Genomic DNA, 17483 nt, shown 5'->3' with positions numbered 1-17483 from the left:
TCTCACAGTCACGCTGCTGAAAGCATCACCATCACATGAAGTCAGCTGATCTGGGGGAGCGCCAGTATCAGCTCCTGGTTCAATATCCCATCGCACTCACGTCACGTATATTTAGCCGATGAGACTGACGGCTAACAACAGCAAATGACAGAAATGTCCAGACGCACGTCGCCTGCTCCCATCCACGTCTGGGGAAGGAGTTTGTGTGTCAGTGAGCGTGTGGCTGGATGAAGTCCACCTGGATTATAGTCGATGACCTGGGAGTTTGAAAATAGATTTTTGTTTTTTAGACCGCTGGGCTGTTGTTAGCCATCAGTCTCTCTTAGCATCAGGCTAACCATAGGTGGCTGGCTCTCTCTGCGTTCTGGAGTCACACAGAAGTGATGCAGGAGGGGAACCATCTCCGTGAGCTCAGGACTCCTGCCAGTGAGGACCTGACAGACAAAACACACCTTTTGGTTGGGGTATCAAATGATGGTGACTGGGAATACAAGCGCCTTGTTGCCAGCTTCTCACAAGTGTTGCTGTCCACTTGAAACGTCACCTACGGTTCCTTCATGTGTGGTTTGAGGAGTGACACGTGGTTGGCAGGTTTTGAACAGATCTGGCAGTGAACAGATGGCGGGAATGAGCGTTTGTGTTTGACCCTCGGGGTCAAAAGAGTTACATTATCAGAGGTGAGGCGGGGTCACTTGGAGAGGAAGAATACCTGGCTGTCAGAATTATTTCCTCTTCGATGTATCATTTGAAAGAAAGACAGGGTTTGATTTGGAGCCTTGACTCAAAGTGTGGACGTGAGAGCGGAGCCGAATGGCTGAAGGTGCTGTGCTCTGGAATCTTCTCTCTGCTACCGTTCTTTATCACTGACGTCTGACTCGGCAGAAAGTGTCTTTTTTTGTTTTCTTAATTCCGTTGTACATTTTATTTACCTCTCAGCATTTGGGGGTTTTGCTGCCAGTTCCCAACGTCATATATGATGATTGTTACATTTCAGGAGTCGCAATTATGCAGACGTCAGCCGTCGCCCTTCCAGACGTCAACAGATGTTGTCTTTTTTTTAAGATAAGACAAACTTCATTCATCCCATACTCTGGAAATTCTGTTGTCACAGCAGCATGGGGGGAAAAGACTGAAACCTAAATGAGATAAATAGACAAGTTAAAAATTAAAGAGGATAAGTATATACACAACTGCTCGTTTCGTATTGCACACGCATGGATGAAGTATTTATTGACCGAATTTTTTAGGCGCCGCATCAAACCGCTGCGCCAGTCAGGAAAGTATTTCCGACAGTGTCTCACTGTGTAATTACAGTGTCTTGTCAAACACCATTTAGAGAACAGAGTATTTGACAGCTTGACGGAGCTACGCTAACACTTCCCATCCACCACCATTCATTGTGCTTAGCTAACTAACGTGAGACAGGGAGGCAGTGAGAGACTTTCCCTGAGAGCTGAAGGGTTCCTTAAATCTCACTCTTCTGTTGTTTTCAAATACAGCGATGAAATCAAGGAAAAGGCCAACTCTTGTCTGAGAGATTTGACTCATTCCTTGAAGGCTGCATGCAGACTGAAACACATCAGTTCCAGTATAAACTGCTCTCGCTTCTGTTCTCCCAGCTGCCACTGAACCAGCATCGTGGCATAACGCCAGTAAACTGTGCTGAAAGCTTGTCAACCCAATTATTTTAATCACTGCGTGCCAATCTAAAGGTAGGAAAGTGTGTATCAGCAGTACTTGGGGCCTTATATAGGTTATGAAAGAGTGTGTGGGAAAAGCCATCTGTTTAGAATCTGCTGTCTTTAACATAAAATAAGATGTGGCGAGTACTTGGCGTCTTTACGTGACTGTTGACTGTTTCGTGGCGCAGCGCTTATAGGAAAGACGCAAGTTCACCAAGCAGGTTGTTTGATTAATGGGGTGTTATGTTCAGCTGTAATGCTTCACACACGAAGACGTATGGAAACATGAGTTGGCAAATATCTGTTTTGCTGAGGAAAGCAGTCTCTTTACTGAATATCATATTTAATATCACGTTCTCAATGTGGCCAGCGGGAACAAGGTAGTACTCAGTCGTACTCAGAGTTCTTATCTTAGAACACACTGAGGTGGTTCCTGAAGCAGCTGTGCTGCCCACCGCAAAGACCAAACCACTGCAATCAAATCAGAAGCTTCTGCTTCCTAAGTAATGATATGCAGAGAAAATGATAATAAAAAGCATATTGGAGGCTTGGATAGAGGTTACAGGATGACAGCCTTCCTCACCCTAGAATATTTAACAATGGTTTTAACAAAGTTTAGCATCGTCTTCCATGACTGTTCAGTTGAAGTAGTACATTAAAGGAGGCGGAGGTGCTGGAGTGCCCTCTGCTGGACACACTATGTCACTGTTAAATCACCGTTGGCTTTGTTTTCGTGTTTTATTTGTTGGGAAAAAAATGTTTCTATGTCCACTTGTCCTGCTGATGAAAGCCAGAAATGCCGACGGAGTGCATATCAGATCGTGAACACCGAGCCTTGAATACGATCCTGATCACTTTCTGTTCTCATTCGCCCCAAAAACCGACCCAAAGAGACGGGCTGTTTGGCCGGAGCCTGTATTTATCATCAGCGCATTTCAAAGACGCGGAACCTCGGCTCCAGTTCTGTGTTCCAAGAAGGCCCCCCCTCGTATCCTTGCGCACTAAATCGACTGATTTCTCCTCGCAGGCCGCTTGTTGGGCTGCAGATGGAGCCGTGCCTTCACAGAATGGTCCAGACGCGGTGGCTGAGCTCAGGGTGTTTTTGAGGTGGTTGAACAGGTTGCTGGTCGCTGAGCTGCACGCCACTTCCTGCTTGCATATCTTCATTCGGCTTCATCACTGGCACTTCCTTCAATTTTCATCGACAGCCCAAAACCCAAAGTTCCTCCAAACGGAACTTTGGAGATTCCCCGGAGTTCCAATCCTTCTCTCCTTTGTTGTTGTGCTGTCGCCTGGCTCATCATTAACATTCACCGCCATTTCCAACGTGTAACCTGACTGACGGCTGTCACTCATCCGGCCTACTGTCGCGTGAGGCAGATATGTCACATGACTTGAGTTTTCCCATGGATGGAGGTTAAGAGTGTGACTTTTATATCCTTGTCCTGTGGCCGACATTTGGTCCTGCTTAAACAGAACCCCAAAAAAGGGGTTTTCTTACCCCAAGAAGTTTTTTTTTAACACAATAATATTCGAATTTCATATTTTAATATTCCGATTGCATTTTTATTGCTATTAATCAAATGCAAATCTGATGATCAATTTTGAATAAACGGCCCTACCCGGCACAGACGGCACCATAACTCCTGCTGATATTTGATCTCTCGTCGGCTCCGATTGTTATCCCTCATTTGATTGTAGGTTTTAATTTGATAATTGACCTAAAAGTATGAACCGATAACATAATAAGTGGTGTTGCATGATTTACTAAGGTGTTTCATTTTTTTGCAGGTTGTTAAAATTATAGTTCAACTAAAAATGCAACTGTTATTCAGTCATCAGGGAATCATTTTTGTAACTTTTTGATGTCAGTTTTCCTGGTGTTTTTCTCCAACGTGTTCTATGGTTTGGGTCTGAGAGACTGAAGCTCATCTGAACTCTGACTTTTTCTTCGAATGTCGCCGTTTGAAACAAGTTACTCGAAGGTTTGATGAACCTTCTGAAGAGAAGTGGCGCCTGACTGAGCATTGACCGAGTGTTGTCTGTCATTACAGTCGTCGCTGTTGTAACTGTTCACTTGGCTGAACCCTGCAGGTACGAGGAGAAAGCAAAAAAACACCTGGAGCACTACGACCAGATGACCAAGCTTGGCGCCACTGGCACTCCACCAGAGAGGACGGCGAGCTCCTCCAAGGGCCACGGCCAGAAACGTAAGGCCCCACTCAGCAACCAGCAGCTCCTGGACCAGCTCTTCACTGCACAGCCCCAGAAGAAGGCGAGGGAGACGAAGGCCTCCCGGCCCCTCCCCTGCAGCCTGCCTGCCCTACGGCTGCAGCTCCAGCGCCTCTGGTCCCAGAGCAGCGCCGCACCGCGGGGCCTCCGTCTTGTAAACCGGCTGGCCTCTCAGAGCGCCTGGGTCATTTTATGTGGTCAGAGGCTCATGTTGTTAAACCCATTTCGGGTGGAGGAGACCTTGCTGTTCAAGAGACTTCTAGAGAATCATATACTTCCAGCCGTCGGTCTGCAGGATCCTGTACGCCTCACTGATGGGTAACGTATCACTCGCCTCCCGTTTGCTCTGTGGGACGATACGGAGTGACGAACTGGTAATCTTGGAGATTTTCATGGATGTAAATGTCTTTCGTATATTTGCAGTATCACCAGTTATGATGATCGAGGTGCCAGTGGTGACATTCCCACGGCGCAGTTAGTGACACCTTCAGTGTCAGCATCAGGAGTTGGTCTTCCTGAAGTCTGACCCCCCAGCTCACATCTCTGGCAACACTTCCTGTTTAACAACGACAGACTTTAGCACCAGCAGCAACCCTCAACATGATTCTACTTAGCGTGATGCTAGCGTGCTACAGCCCCTCCTAGTTTCTGATGTCAGTGATGATCGGGAGGTCAGCACCCCCGCTCCCCACTGACATCAGCCCCGGGCGGCTGAGCTTGACCAACGTCGCCAGATAACTCTGAAATCCACCGCCAGCTTGGGCGTGTATGTCATGGTTACACGTCTCAGCTGTGGTGAACACGTGGTGGTCTGTCAGGGACAAAACAATCAGCTCGTCCTCCATTGCCTGACTCAAGACAGGGTGTCAGTGACATCACCAGTTTGGTTTCACCATGAATTCTGGGAGATGATGCAATTACAGCTCATCACCAAAGGTGGTGCCCATGACAGTGGAACTCAAGTCTTCAAGATTACCACTTCTAGAACTCTGAGCACTGGAACTGTTCTCAGGAGTTGAGTCCTGTCCAACGTCTCATGTACATCTGCTTGTGTCCCTGGTAGAAGTGTTGGGGGCGCTGCATACATGGAGGTCCTGTGCAACATGGAGAAAGAAAAGCCTGAGCCGAATGGAGGGATGCTCCTCTCCGACCCCAGACTTGTGGCCAATGGCTTTAAAGTCAGACTGACACCAGGTACATTGCTGACACACTTAGAACTTCATGTGTGGGTCCAGTATGTGTCCTGATGTAGTGCGACGGTGGAATGAGTCCTACGATAACGAGAGATCATTGTTGAACGTCGGGTTCCCTCGTCTCCAGGTCAAGGGGGGATGTTGGAGTGGCGGAGTCTTAAAAACCTGGGTTGCTAACAAGAGTCTAGAGGAGCCTGCAAAGGTCATGGAGGTCATTAAAGGTCATCAGAAGGAAATACAAGGAGCCTGGAGCTTAGTGGTGGTGACCTTGAAGTCATGTGACCCTGGTGTAGCTCCTTACTTGGCGAACGTTAGCTTAGCACCGCTAACCGTTGCATTCAGGCTCCAACTTCTTGTTGGACCTCAATACCTCGTCCCTGGGCCTGAGTGCAACATGCTAGTTTCCAACACTCTCAGCCACTCATGTTGAAAAATTGGTCATCCAGAACACGGGGGACTGTTCTAGTACCTCCGTACCAGTGGTCGGCGGTTGAAGCCGGATTTCTTCATCATAATTGTGACATGATTTCTTGTAAAATAAATCCAGCGCCCCGTGGATGTTGGTTGTTTTGGTGACTGACATGGTTCACCTGGGTTGACATTGGCTCTCTGCCCACCAGCGTGGTCTCTCAGCGGGTTTGTACCCCAGCGCGCAGGTGAGGAGAATGGCTGCCCTTTGAGAAATTCAAGGAATTTTCATTTGGCACCGCGGGGCTCAGTGGGTGTCGAGGCTGGGGCTGGAGGTGCAGATAAGATGGTTAAATGGTCCAGTCTGATGAATTCTGAAATGTGGGCGTTTAATATTGATGTATTTACCCGGCGGTCAGTAGGCTGCGTTGGCGTTTCTCCCAAACGTTTTTTTTCTCTCACAGTTACTGGAGCTGCAATAAATGAGAGCTCAGAAACCCTCCATGATAGATAGTGTCACTCAAAGTGGGCCAGTACTCAGTCCTGCATTTTAGTCTTCAGTGTACTGGGAAGTGTTCTTGCGTACTGGTCCCTCTCAGAAGCAGGCAAGCACCCAGGGGCACCGATCCAGTGAGAGGTGCCAGGGTTCTCCTGTTCACACGTTCACGAAACTGTATTTGAAATGAGATGTTGAAATAGAATTAAATAATGTAGATGAATTAACTATAAACGTATAATCAATGATGAAATATTTGATTTAAATCAACGAGCAGCCTTCGTTCTTCACCGAGTTTTATTCCAGGACGTTGGAGGAAAGGCGCTGTAGTATTTGAGTAATCCTGCTGAAGGTGAGTAACTTGGTCCTGGTGAGAGTAAATATTACTGCCTCTCGAGCTCCATTTTTTGGTCCTTTTTTGGCGTGCGTGTCCAAAGTCATTTATCAGAAATAAAGATTGTGCATGATTTGTGATATTTCCTCATGAAATTACAAGCTATCATTCATCCACTCTACAGGACAACTTCCTCTCAGTCTGCTGGGGCTTCTATTCTGGTCATTTAACACTCCATTCGGCCCCTGGCTTGTTTGACTTGGTCGTCAGTCTGGCTGTAAACCACAATATTTATTTATTATTCTTTCCTGGAGATAGTAGTAGCGTCTGGAGCATATTAATCCTTGTTTTCTGCTTGTTTTGGCCAGGCCTCACATCAGCCGAGAGACATCTGGAAGTGACAGCAATGGCAGCCTGCGTGCCTTTCCTTGGCGTGGAAGACCTCAGGGAGATCCTGACTGCAGTTCTTCACAGGAAGGCCAGCAGCGTGCACGAGTGCCGGCCACTTAAAGTGACAAACTACCTGCAAGTGAGACATGTCTGAAATTGAGACTGAAGACAGCAATTGAAAAGTTGTTTTCTGGTTTGAAGATGATTGTGCTGTTTCCTGACAGAGCGAAGCGGTTCGACTGGCCCGACAGCTGCCTGCACATCTGTCCAAGGAGGACGTGGAGGAGATCCTGCGACGGATGGAGCAGCAGCTCGGTGACGACAACCGGAGCTGTTTCCATGGAAGGCCGTTCCTACAACTGCTGTCAGAGGTTCCTCGCACAGACCAGGAGGCGAAGGCCCTGCTGAAGCCTTTAGAGCTCTAAATGTATGTCACATTAACTCTCGGTTTGCCGCAGCTGATCGATGTCGGTATGAATCACAGGATTTAGGCCACATTGGCGCTCATCTGTACAATCGGTCGGTGTAATAAATTTATTTTCCACATTTCTGCTTTCATGAAGCCTCTTTGTCCTTTTGTAAAATGTTGTTACACTCTGGTGTCGTCCCTGGGCAGGTTATTGGAACGTGGCCTTGTGTCATCCAGACAAAGACACACAGTACCTGCCTCCACCTCCCGTGTTCTGCCTCCACCTCCCGTGTGCTTCCTCCACCTCCCATGTGCTTCCTCCACCTCCCGTGTGCTTTCATCCACCTCCCCGTGTGCTTCCTCCACCTCCCGTGTGCTTTCATCCACCTCCCCGTGTGCTTCCTCCACCTCCCGTGTGCGTCCTCCACCTTCCCGTGTGCTTCCTCCACCTTCCGTGTGCTTCCTCCACCTCCCCGTGTGCTTCCTCCACTTCCTGTGTGCTTCCTCCACCTCCCCGTGTGCTTCCTCCACCTCCCCGTGTGCTTCCTCCACCTCCCGTGTGCGTCCTCCACCTTCCCGTGTGCTTCCTCCACCTTCCGTGTGCTTCCTCCACCTCCCCGTGTGCTTCCTCCACTTCCTGTGTGCTTCCTCCACCTCCCCGTGTGCTTCCTCCACCTCCCCATGTGCTTCCTCCACTTCCCGTGTGCTTCCTCCACCTCCCCGTGTGCTTCCTCCACCTTCCGTGTGCTTCCTCCACCTTCCCGTGTGCTTCCTCCACCTCCCCGTGTGCTTCCTCCACCTCCCCGTGTGCTTCCTCCACTTCCCGTGTGCTTCCTCCACCTCCCGTGTGCTTCCTCCACCTCCCCGTGTGCTTCCTCCACCTCCCCGTGTGCTTCCTCCACTTCCCGTGTGCTTCCTCCACCTCCCCGTGTGCTTCCTCCACTTCCCGTGTGCTTCCTCCACCTCCCCGTGTGCTTCCTCTACCTACCTATGTGGAGCCGCTACTCACCTGTGTGGTTCCACCAAGGCGTAGGTTTCCTGCCTGCCTGATTAAAGTGACTATGTGTGTCAAAATGTTAAAAGCCTACATTTGTTCCTAGTTTCTTGATGTCTCTGTTTCAACAACCCATCATTCTGAGTTGTTTATCATTCACTGTTTTCTGTACTGAAATGATCATTCAGATGAATCCAGATCGCTTAAAAACCAGGACAGAAATGTAGGACTTGAGTTTGCCTTCGAATACGTCAAGCGTGCCGCTGCTGTCAGGCCTTCAGGAGGAGTCTCGGAGTGCTGCATCTTGACGCTTGGCGGCGAGTCCTCGTTCCAACTTCAGCTCGTCACCGGTTACACATCTGTGGTTTCCTGAGCCTCTGACTGACTGCTTCTGCACCTCCACGTGAGTCGGTGTCATGGACTGCAGGTTTCATTATTTTTGTGTGTCATGTGTTAAGACCTCTTTTCCTAATTAAGTCAGAAAAAACATGTAAATCTGCACCATAAAGAATGGCTGAGCAGTGGGAAACCAGAGGGTTCCTCATGGCTGGTGGGTGAAGAATGATCCTGCTGCGTGTGTCAGTGCAGGTTTCTCTGCAGCATCGACTCATTCACATCCACGCTCTTATTTCTCTTTTCTGTTGGCCAGATTAATGTCAGAAATAGTTTGCATTTCTTCAAATTAACAGCAGCAGTCTTTGAAATGCTGAGTAACACCAGAAAATACTTTACTGCTCTGAAGCTGCTCCCTAGAACCTTTGGAACTGCACTGGCAAAGTCAGAGCCAGAGACACCGTGCCAGCTACAACCCATAATTCTTTTCCCCCAATTAGTGCCAGCTGCTCGGCCTTTAGTATTGACAGATAGTTGTAAATAATCCCTGGATGAATTAAATGCTTTGGAGATTTGCGCTGTAATTTCAACCTCAAAGTTTAACAAATCATTGACACTGAGCTAACTTGTAGCTTCCGAAAGACTCGGGCCTGTTGTTAATCAACCAGGCTTTATTTGTGTGGCACTTTTAAAACAAAAGTGAGTTACACAATTTAAAAAAAAAAGATATATATATATATATGAACTATATATAAATAACTAATGAATAGATAAAATAATATGAAGAAAGGGTTTTATATTTAAGTCATGAAAACCACAAATAAAAGGTGATAAAAGCGCTGGATTCTGCTTCCTGCAGGAAACCAGTTACGCTGTCGGTGAAAGGGAAGAGAAGGAAACTTTTCCTCATTCTTGTTATTTCAAACTCAGTAGACTTGAGGAGGTAAAACCTCAGCAGAGTCTGTTAGTACAGAAATAATCTGGACCGCGGTTTGACCACACTTGGATAGCACATATAGTTTTCACTCGTTGCCTTGGGAGCCATCCGATCGCTCATCTTATGATAATATTATAGTTAGGACAGTGAAAGGTCAAACCACAGATGGCTTCAGCATTGCTGCAGGGCACCAGCTATGCAAAGTGCCTGCTGGGGGGGTGCCGCTGCCCCTCGCTGCCCCTCGCTGCTGCGTGGGCTCCCGTGTGAAACTTGTCACTGTCGTCTACGTGCTCCTCAGTTTCTCATGTCCACAAATGTCTGCAGCAGCAGCAGAATCGACTCTGTACATGCTGCCCTTAGCACCCAAGGGCCATATCAGAGTAATTGGGGCGGATTAGCGGACGATCATCTTCAGACTATGTGACCAGACTCTTTAAAAGGTCAGCAAACATTCACGTTGCCAGCTGTCTTTGAAACCACCTGTTGCACTCTCTTTTTTTGACTTTTTCTGCAACCAGTCTGACGGAGAGTCAGCCGGCCTGGCGAGGGCGAGTCGCCTCCGCATTACATTGAACATCCAGAGCTCGATTCAAGAATACGTGCTTCTGATACGGCGTCATCAAGATACTTCTCCGCTCTCTGATTACCGCCCAAATGTGCAGAGCTTCTGCTTCTCAGGTGGCGGCTCTCACAAACCAGGTGTAACCGTACACTTTGACAGTCGGCAAATCCAAAATAAAATGACATGAACTATATTTAACCCCTTCCCCACTCTATTTTTGGAACTGTTATGAGAAGTAGTCACATGGAGTACCTTTCCTGGCGCCGGGTGCGAGCACCTGTTTCTGTTTAGAAATGTGAAACTAGTTGGGAGGACGACAACGTTTATATGTCCCCCGGGAAGGCACGAATAAGCCATTGTGTCACACGTTCACAAAAGCCGTAAAAGATTTAAAGATTTACGCTCATTTAGAGCAAATTTCATCTGGATTTTTCAAATTATAGTGGCTTTTTCCACCAAAAATGCCCATCAAGACAGAAAAGGAATCAATGACTACTGAAGCTACACAACCTTTGAATTTAGACTGACAGTGTGCCACACTACGTCCCCCAACCCAGGTGACTGCGTCCAGTTAGCACCAACATAACAGCCACTCGCAAATCTGTGACATCAACTGAAACATCATGTGTTGATGAACAGGGGACGTCAGCCAGGTTCCGTGTCTGAAGGACACGGAACCCTAACCTTCTTAGCCCGACTCAGCTCGGCCTTGATGCTGATGCTCGTCCCCGGCTGTCAGGTCCAGGGTACCGGCAGTTCACCTCCCCTCTGACACGCTTAAGAACTGCCCGCCGCGTGATGTTGCTACTCTTCAATATTCACTTGTAATTATTCGACAATCCTTTGAAGCTAATGAGCCCTGTGTGTGTGTGTGTGTGTGTGTGTGTGTGTGCGTGCGTGTGATACACACAATCTAAGAGAACTTTCGATTCCCAGTGGAACCATTAAAAACGGGCTCACCTGTGTATCGAGCAGTTAGCCACGTGACAGCGCTAACAGCAAAGCTATGTTTCTGAAAAGAGCTGAAATGAGAAATGAGCGACACTGTTTATGCAAATTCAGACCCTGATCATCTCGACCACTCACTGCCACGCATCCATCAAGCATCGCGCCGCCGTGGTCACCTGACCCCTGCAGAAGAAGAAAGTTCACCCTCACAACCATCGTCGGCTTCGTCCTCTCCCTTCAGAAGTCAACAAGTGATCACCAGCGTTTCTACGTGTTCCGAAATCAATCGATCCTTAAATACTCGGATCCACACCAACCCTCACAGAAGGAGCTAGTTAGGCGTCGTCCACACGGAAGCGACCATAAAAGCCTTTTCAGCTGGTAATTGGTGGCGGTGCCTCGCTGTGACGACCCCTGAGCAGGCGCTTTACAGGCTGCAGGCGCTCACTAATGTGATTGGTGTTAAGAAGCAGCAGGGGGGAGAATTTAAAGCTGCACCACATTCAATTTCACGGGTCAAGGGCTTCCACCACGGGGCCATCCAGTATACTCTTTATTATTCTTAATCACTTGTCGACAATTCCCAAGGCAAGTTACAGTTCTACTCCGGTCGGGAGAGACGGATCACTGCTCTCAGGACGAAGAGCTGCTTTCAAGGAAAATACGAGCCGGTTGTGATTTTTTAGACTAAAAACAAATTGTGTGTGTTTTTTTTAAATAAATAAGCCATTAAGCTTGTGAAGTATTTGTGAACGTGGTGTCTCGTTCAGACAGTCTCCTGGACGTATTCGCTGAAGCCTCGTCCTGGAAAGGGCTGTTTACTGCATGAATGTCACTCGTAAAATTAACTGTGCGCCGTTATCTGTAAAAATGTACCATAAATGTTATTTCTGAGATGTCAAAGCCTATCCAGCCCTGTGACACATACCTGATACTCCTCTACATCCGTCTGTGTTAAGAGCATAGCATATCTGGAGACAGGAGGTTTCCATAATCTGCCCTCCCTCAGCCTCCTTTGAGGAACATCTATTCTCCATCACTGTCACGTCACCCCCAGAGACGCCGCGCTCCGCTGTCTTGGACCCTGGATGGGATAGGGCCACAACTTCACCTCGCCCCTTTAACCTCCGTGTGCAGACAAACACTGACGTTGATTAATTTCGTAAACACAACTTGCGTAGACACCAAATCTGTCCCGTCTCCAAACTTCCAGTAGCCTTACAAAGTCGTTAATCATATGCTAGCTTCCCAGAGGTGGCTGTCAGTTTAGAGGTAGGAATAGTGATTCCTCAAGCCTAAGTGAAAAAGCAAGCGGAGCGCAGACGGAAAGGATAAATCACCAGAGAGGTGAGGACAGGCAGCGTTCAGCAGCTGGCCATCTGTCCTTATCGTGTCCCAGACTGGCTGATTTTATTGCTTTTCATTGCTTTCCGGAGACCCAAGAGGGACTTTCACAAACAGGCTGTCAATCAGGCTGCTGCTGATCATCCTCTGCTGGTTGTGTGAGTGATGTCAATATCCAGCTACAGCACCCTGGCGGCGAGGTGCTGGTACGGAGCAAGTTCACGGACAGTTCCCCTCCAAATCTAGCACACTCATCGCCAACAGTGGACTAATGTGTGCGTTTGAAAATCATACCTGCCGTATATCTGATACAAGGTGCTTCAGAAATAAATCAAGCGGTTCTGAAAGACGAGCAGGCTGGGAGGTTAGCAGGCTAATAGGCTAGCGGGCTAGTAGGCTAGCGGGCTAAGATGTCAGCACATGTCAGTTTGTAACTGCCAGAAGATGCAGACAGAAAAACTACACTGTTGCTTTAATGATTGTTGTTTGATTTACTCTGCTTTATCTGTCATTAACCTATGAAGCCCCTCCCACCCAGGTCGGGCGTATACACCTGACCGCTGCCGAGCTAGTCCTGGTTTATTTTGGCGCATGTTTTTAGGTGAGTTTGACCTCCAGCACGCTCAGGGCTTCAAAGGTGAAGTATGATACGCAACATTGATTTGTCCGTGTGTTGTAAATTATCCCTCCAATCGAGCGACTGTTTATTCTCCATCATGGAAGTATGTCAGGTGAATGAATGCTTGTTGAAAGGGATATTTGGGATTTCCTGGAGCCGGGGTGCCTGAGGTCATCACCTGTCATGAAGGGTCTTTTCACCCCCGCGGTCTGCAGCTGCTGCTCCTCTCAAGCAGAGCTCTTGCCGTAGAGAGCAAAAACATTTATTTTTAAGGACAATTTCAGTCATTTTTGGCTACAACAACATAACTTCACCTCAAGTTGTGTGTTGCTCTCATGAGGCCGAGTGGAGGAGCTAAGAATGCCGGTCAAAGTTGCTTCAGTCCAAACGTGATCAAGAAATGAATCCGAGTGTTAAATGTCTCATAGCCCCTGAATACATTTCTTCCTGTCAGACCGGGTCCAGGGCACGTCCAGCCCACAAGGCTTGTCAAATTTTGAGATTTGCATGAATACATTTTTAATTGCCACCGTCTCTTACTTTCAAGTAAACTGTTGTTTTGGTTGCTGTGTAAGTAGTTTTTGCTCAGTTATTTTCTAATTGCAGGTCCATTTGATTCATGACAGAGAGATAAAAGTGACATCAGACGTTCAGTGAGCACAGACACGCCTCCAACCCACCAGTAGGTTCAGAGCCTCTTTTCCCTCTCATTAATGGCTGATCAGTGGGAGTCAAACTGCTCTCCTTCTGCTCTGCTCAACCTCCTGCTGCCTTAAATTGACTCATAGCGCCACCTGCTGTTACGGAGGGCAAACTGTTTATCATGGCAGCAGAGAGCTGGTGCCAAAAGTCTCAAGGCGTTATTTTTTTGTCTGTGGGCCGTGTTTTTGTATTTGTTGCTCTTTATTTTGGAGGGTGCTGTATTCAATATCCGTACTTTTCTTTTTGTGTTTTCAAATAGAAAATTACAGTTTGGGTTTTAATTTAGCTGGAGCATTAGCAGCATTAGCACTAGCATTGTGTTTCCTTCTTTGGTTCGGTGGAAAAGAGAACTGGTTCTCTGAAGGTTTAAAAGCTGAACCAGCTGTGAATGGCGCTAGCATCATCCCCGAATGCCGGCCTCTGATTGGTGGAGAGCAGGTGACACCTTAGAGTCCTGCTGAAGTTGCATTTCCAGAGTGTGTAGCTGCTGTATGGTGACACATTTCTGAACGAAAACAGGACAGACGGGTGGGAAATAACATCTGGAGGAATTTGATTGGAATGGTGAGAAGTGTGTGTGCTAAGATGGCGTTGGGAGGCGCCCTGATGGGGTAAACTGAGCGTATGACGGTATCGTTGAGGGAGACGGAGGCAAAGCCTCACTGCACGATCCAAGTTTTCATCTTCAGTGCTACTAGCTAGGTAGCCAGGCCCTTCACGTAGCACCAATGAGGGGAGGTGGCAAGAACCCAGGAGGTTCTGTTAAGACACACCTACACACCACGTTTAGTGGCTAGCTGATGTAGCGAGGCTCGTGGACGCGCTGCTGATTGATTGGCAGGTGGATGTCACGATATCACAGGTTGGCGCATGCTGACGTAAGCACGCGTCATTATCAGTTTACTGGAAGAAAATATGATTTTGTTTTGGTTTAAAAATACAGAGAAATAGATTTTTTTTGTAACTTCTTGGCATTTGTCGTTGAATAAGTGAACCGCGTGACCAGGGATCTCAACTGAAACGGTTAAAAGACTTCTTTCTGCGTCAGCGTGGCTTTGAATTTGATTCTTTTGGTGAACTGACACGTAACTAATGTGAGACAGCACCAGCGCTGCGGCTACAGCAGAGGATCGCGACTGACAGGAATCATTCAGGTCTTCAGCCCCCCCCAGCAGGAGACTCTCTCTCCTGTGTCCAGGGGGTTTATTAAAATCCCTCTGCACTTTACTGCTGCAAAGTTTTATTTCACTGTTGGTTCCAACTGCGTGGACGTGTCTGCTTCAAGCTCGTAGACTGACAACGCTCATCTGTCATCACTCATTGCCACAGAGGGATCTGGCAGCAGCACTTGTCCAGACACTATGATTTGCACATCTGTTACAGGCTCCAGATGTTTTTCAATGCACCAGAAACATCAGGTGTCTCAACCTGTAGACACTCGCCGTCTCCAAAGACCTCTAAGACCGTCCTAAAATAAACCTGCGCCCTGGCGTCGCTTGTATTCTGTGCACTACTGGTGTAGATGATCCCAGTGGAGGAATTCTGATGAGTGACCGCTGCAGTTTAGGTTGAGTGTGGGCCGGCTCTGGCTCTAGTCTGAGGCTGGAGCGCGACAGAAGGAACAGCTGGATGTGAAGGAGCAGGTAGCCCTCGCAGGCAGGAGCCTGACTGACAGGTCCCAGGCAGAAATGACTAAACAGGCAAAAGTCTCTGGGATTATGTCGATACTTTCAAAATCCCAAACCAGTGCAGCAGGTGCGCTGGAGCAAGAGGCAGCTCTCAGTTTCTGTTCTGGCTTCCATGGATGATTCAGACTCAGGCGTCCTGTCAGGAAAGCTGGTTTTCATCCCTCTGGTTGTTCAGGTGACAGTGCTGTGGCAGCCACAAGCCTCGGAACGTAAACAACGATAACGAAAGGCGAAGGAGCTGTTAATTCCAGAGAAGGATGAAGCTGAACTGCAGCTGAAATGAATGTTGTGATGGATGTCGCCTCCCACAGCAGAACTGTGTCTTGTTGTTTTAGCGTTCATTCAATATTTTCTTCTTCTGTGGTGGTGTCTTGGTTCCATTCGCGTGATATGAAGCGGTTTCAGAGACAACTTTTTATTCCTCCACGTCCATCATCTAGGTATCTCTGGAACCCCTTTTGAGGTCAAAGGTCACTGTCACCTCACGTGAATGTACCTCAGGAACGCTTTGTGGGAATTCCTTAGAATTTGGCAAAAATGTCCACTGGGACTGGAGTTGATGAACTGAAAAGATTTTCGAGGTCACAGTCACGGGCCGGGCGGGCAGAGGCAGCGTTGTTGATGATACAGAAGGCTCATGGTTCTCAGAAATATGATGGCTGTCACGACAGCATATTTACAGGTTCTTCTCACACCAGCAGGTGACGGAGTATTTTAAGAAGTACATGAAGTAAATCTTGCTTCCTGCACTGGAATATTATATTCCAAATACAAAACAACCAGTGTAATTTTTGTTTTGCTTTTAATTGCGTGATTCTTTCCAGTTCAGTACACAGAACTCCATATATCACGAAGTAAGACCCTCGGAACAGGTCCTGTCCTCCAGCTCAGATGCGACTGATTCAGAGAGATTAATCCTCCTGTTATAAATCAGAGAAATGCACTCAGCAAGACTTTGCTAAAGAGTCCTCAGTGTCCGTTCCCCGTTGGTGAGTCCATTATTAAAAGACAATCACACATCCCCAGCGGCGATGTGACACACAGCGGCCGTCACTCGATGACACACGGGAAGAGGAATACAGGTTGTATCCGTTCCAGTTGTGTTGACCTTACAAACAGGAATCCTGTCCAATAACGGGGTCTCCAGCTGTCTTGGACCTCTCCTTTACCCCCTAACATCCTTCTTCCCTGTTCTCTCACTCTCACTTCCTCACCTGTCAGAGGTGGAATGTTGCTGGCGGTTACGGTCCTCCAGGGTCCGAGTCTCCGCAGACGTTAACGATGCTCTGGCTAAACGTTCCACAACTCCTGCACACGACGCAGGCAGAAGTTATTAGTGCAGGACAATGAGCCCTGGGTGTGATGAGCATCACAGATCCAGAGCGGCTCGGACCCTCACTGATGAAAGAGACTCCGCTCTGGATCTGCTCTTATTTAACGTTCGGCCACAAAAGAAGTTGTGCTTTCAGCTCTGTTTTGATGATCCACGTCTTACCGACTCACGTCTAAAGCTGGAGAACTTCTCTCCTTCCCTGGACTGGTCGTTCTCTCCTTGCTGTGTCTGGGTTCCACGTCCCACTGGTGTACCTTCAGAACACAGAACCTCGCCTCTACGGTCGCGTCGTTCTCAGATGTGGTGGAGAGAAACGAGAAAACATCCTCCTAGTGTCAGACTGCACGTACCAGCTCAGACATCCAAATGCGGCAACAACAATGAAACACATTTGGGACTCTGTGAGAGAGAGTGTGTGTGTGTGTGTGGGGCGGGGGGGAGGTGACATTTATACATGACACCTGGGAGCAATAATCTTTTATACCCTTCAGTTGCTAATTTTTAAGACTTGCGTGTCTGTGCTGGGGACTGTTGGCCTGATGTCGGCTGGAGGACGCTGGGCTGGAGTCGCGTCTCTCAGTGAACGGAGGGTTTAAACCTTCCCATTCCTCTCATGTTCTGCCGCATCACTAGAAAACAGAGACGTGTTGAATCTGAAAGAATCATGAAAAGAAGTTCTGTGGATCAGCTCGGCCCGGGGTCCTGCTCTCTGCTGTGGCCGATCGTCGTGGCAGCTTTCCAGCTCTCAGCAGGAAAGGAAGTGGCTCTCGGGGGCAGCGCTCAATTCGCCCTCTACTGGGCGGAAGTCAAGCCTCAATGAGGCCGTCAGTCGAATAGGTCATGCTGTCAGAGCGCACCAGAGTTCACATCCCCTCATTA

General features: G+C 48.1%; 1 protein-coding gene across 3 annotated transcripts in view; it reads left to right on the top strand.

Moving 5' to 3' along the window:
* pms1 (PMS1 homolog 1, mismatch repair system component) overlaps positions 1–17483 on the top strand; it is a 33628-nt gene that overhangs the window by 10615 nt on the left and 5530 nt on the right. For 2 of the 3 annotated variants that reach the window (XM_086219592.1, XM_086219591.1), the window contains 4 exons: positions 3777–4232; positions 4978–5108; positions 6714–6874; positions 6960–7690. In XM_086219592.1, the coding sequence (XP_086075718.1) occupies positions 3777–4232; positions 4978–5108; positions 6714–6874; positions 6960–7160 (949 nt within the window). In that variant the 3' untranslated portion in view covers positions 7161–7690. Of the gene's footprint in view, positions 1–3776; positions 4233–4977; positions 5109–6713; positions 6875–6959; positions 7691–8326; positions 8542–17483 lie in introns of those variants that run through there. The other variant, XR_015118665.1, reaches the window with a different exon arrangement.

This window comes from Aulostomus chinensis, chromosome 12 (genome assembly GCF_037954235.1).
Source record: "Aulostomus chinensis isolate RoL2024-O1b breed Wild chromosome 12, RoL_Achi_v1.0, whole genome shotgun sequence".
Classification (NCBI taxonomy): domain Eukaryota; kingdom Metazoa; phylum Chordata; class Actinopteri; order Syngnathiformes; family Aulostomidae; genus Aulostomus; species Aulostomus chinensis.
This window is presented reverse-complemented; position numbering and strand designations above follow the sequence as displayed.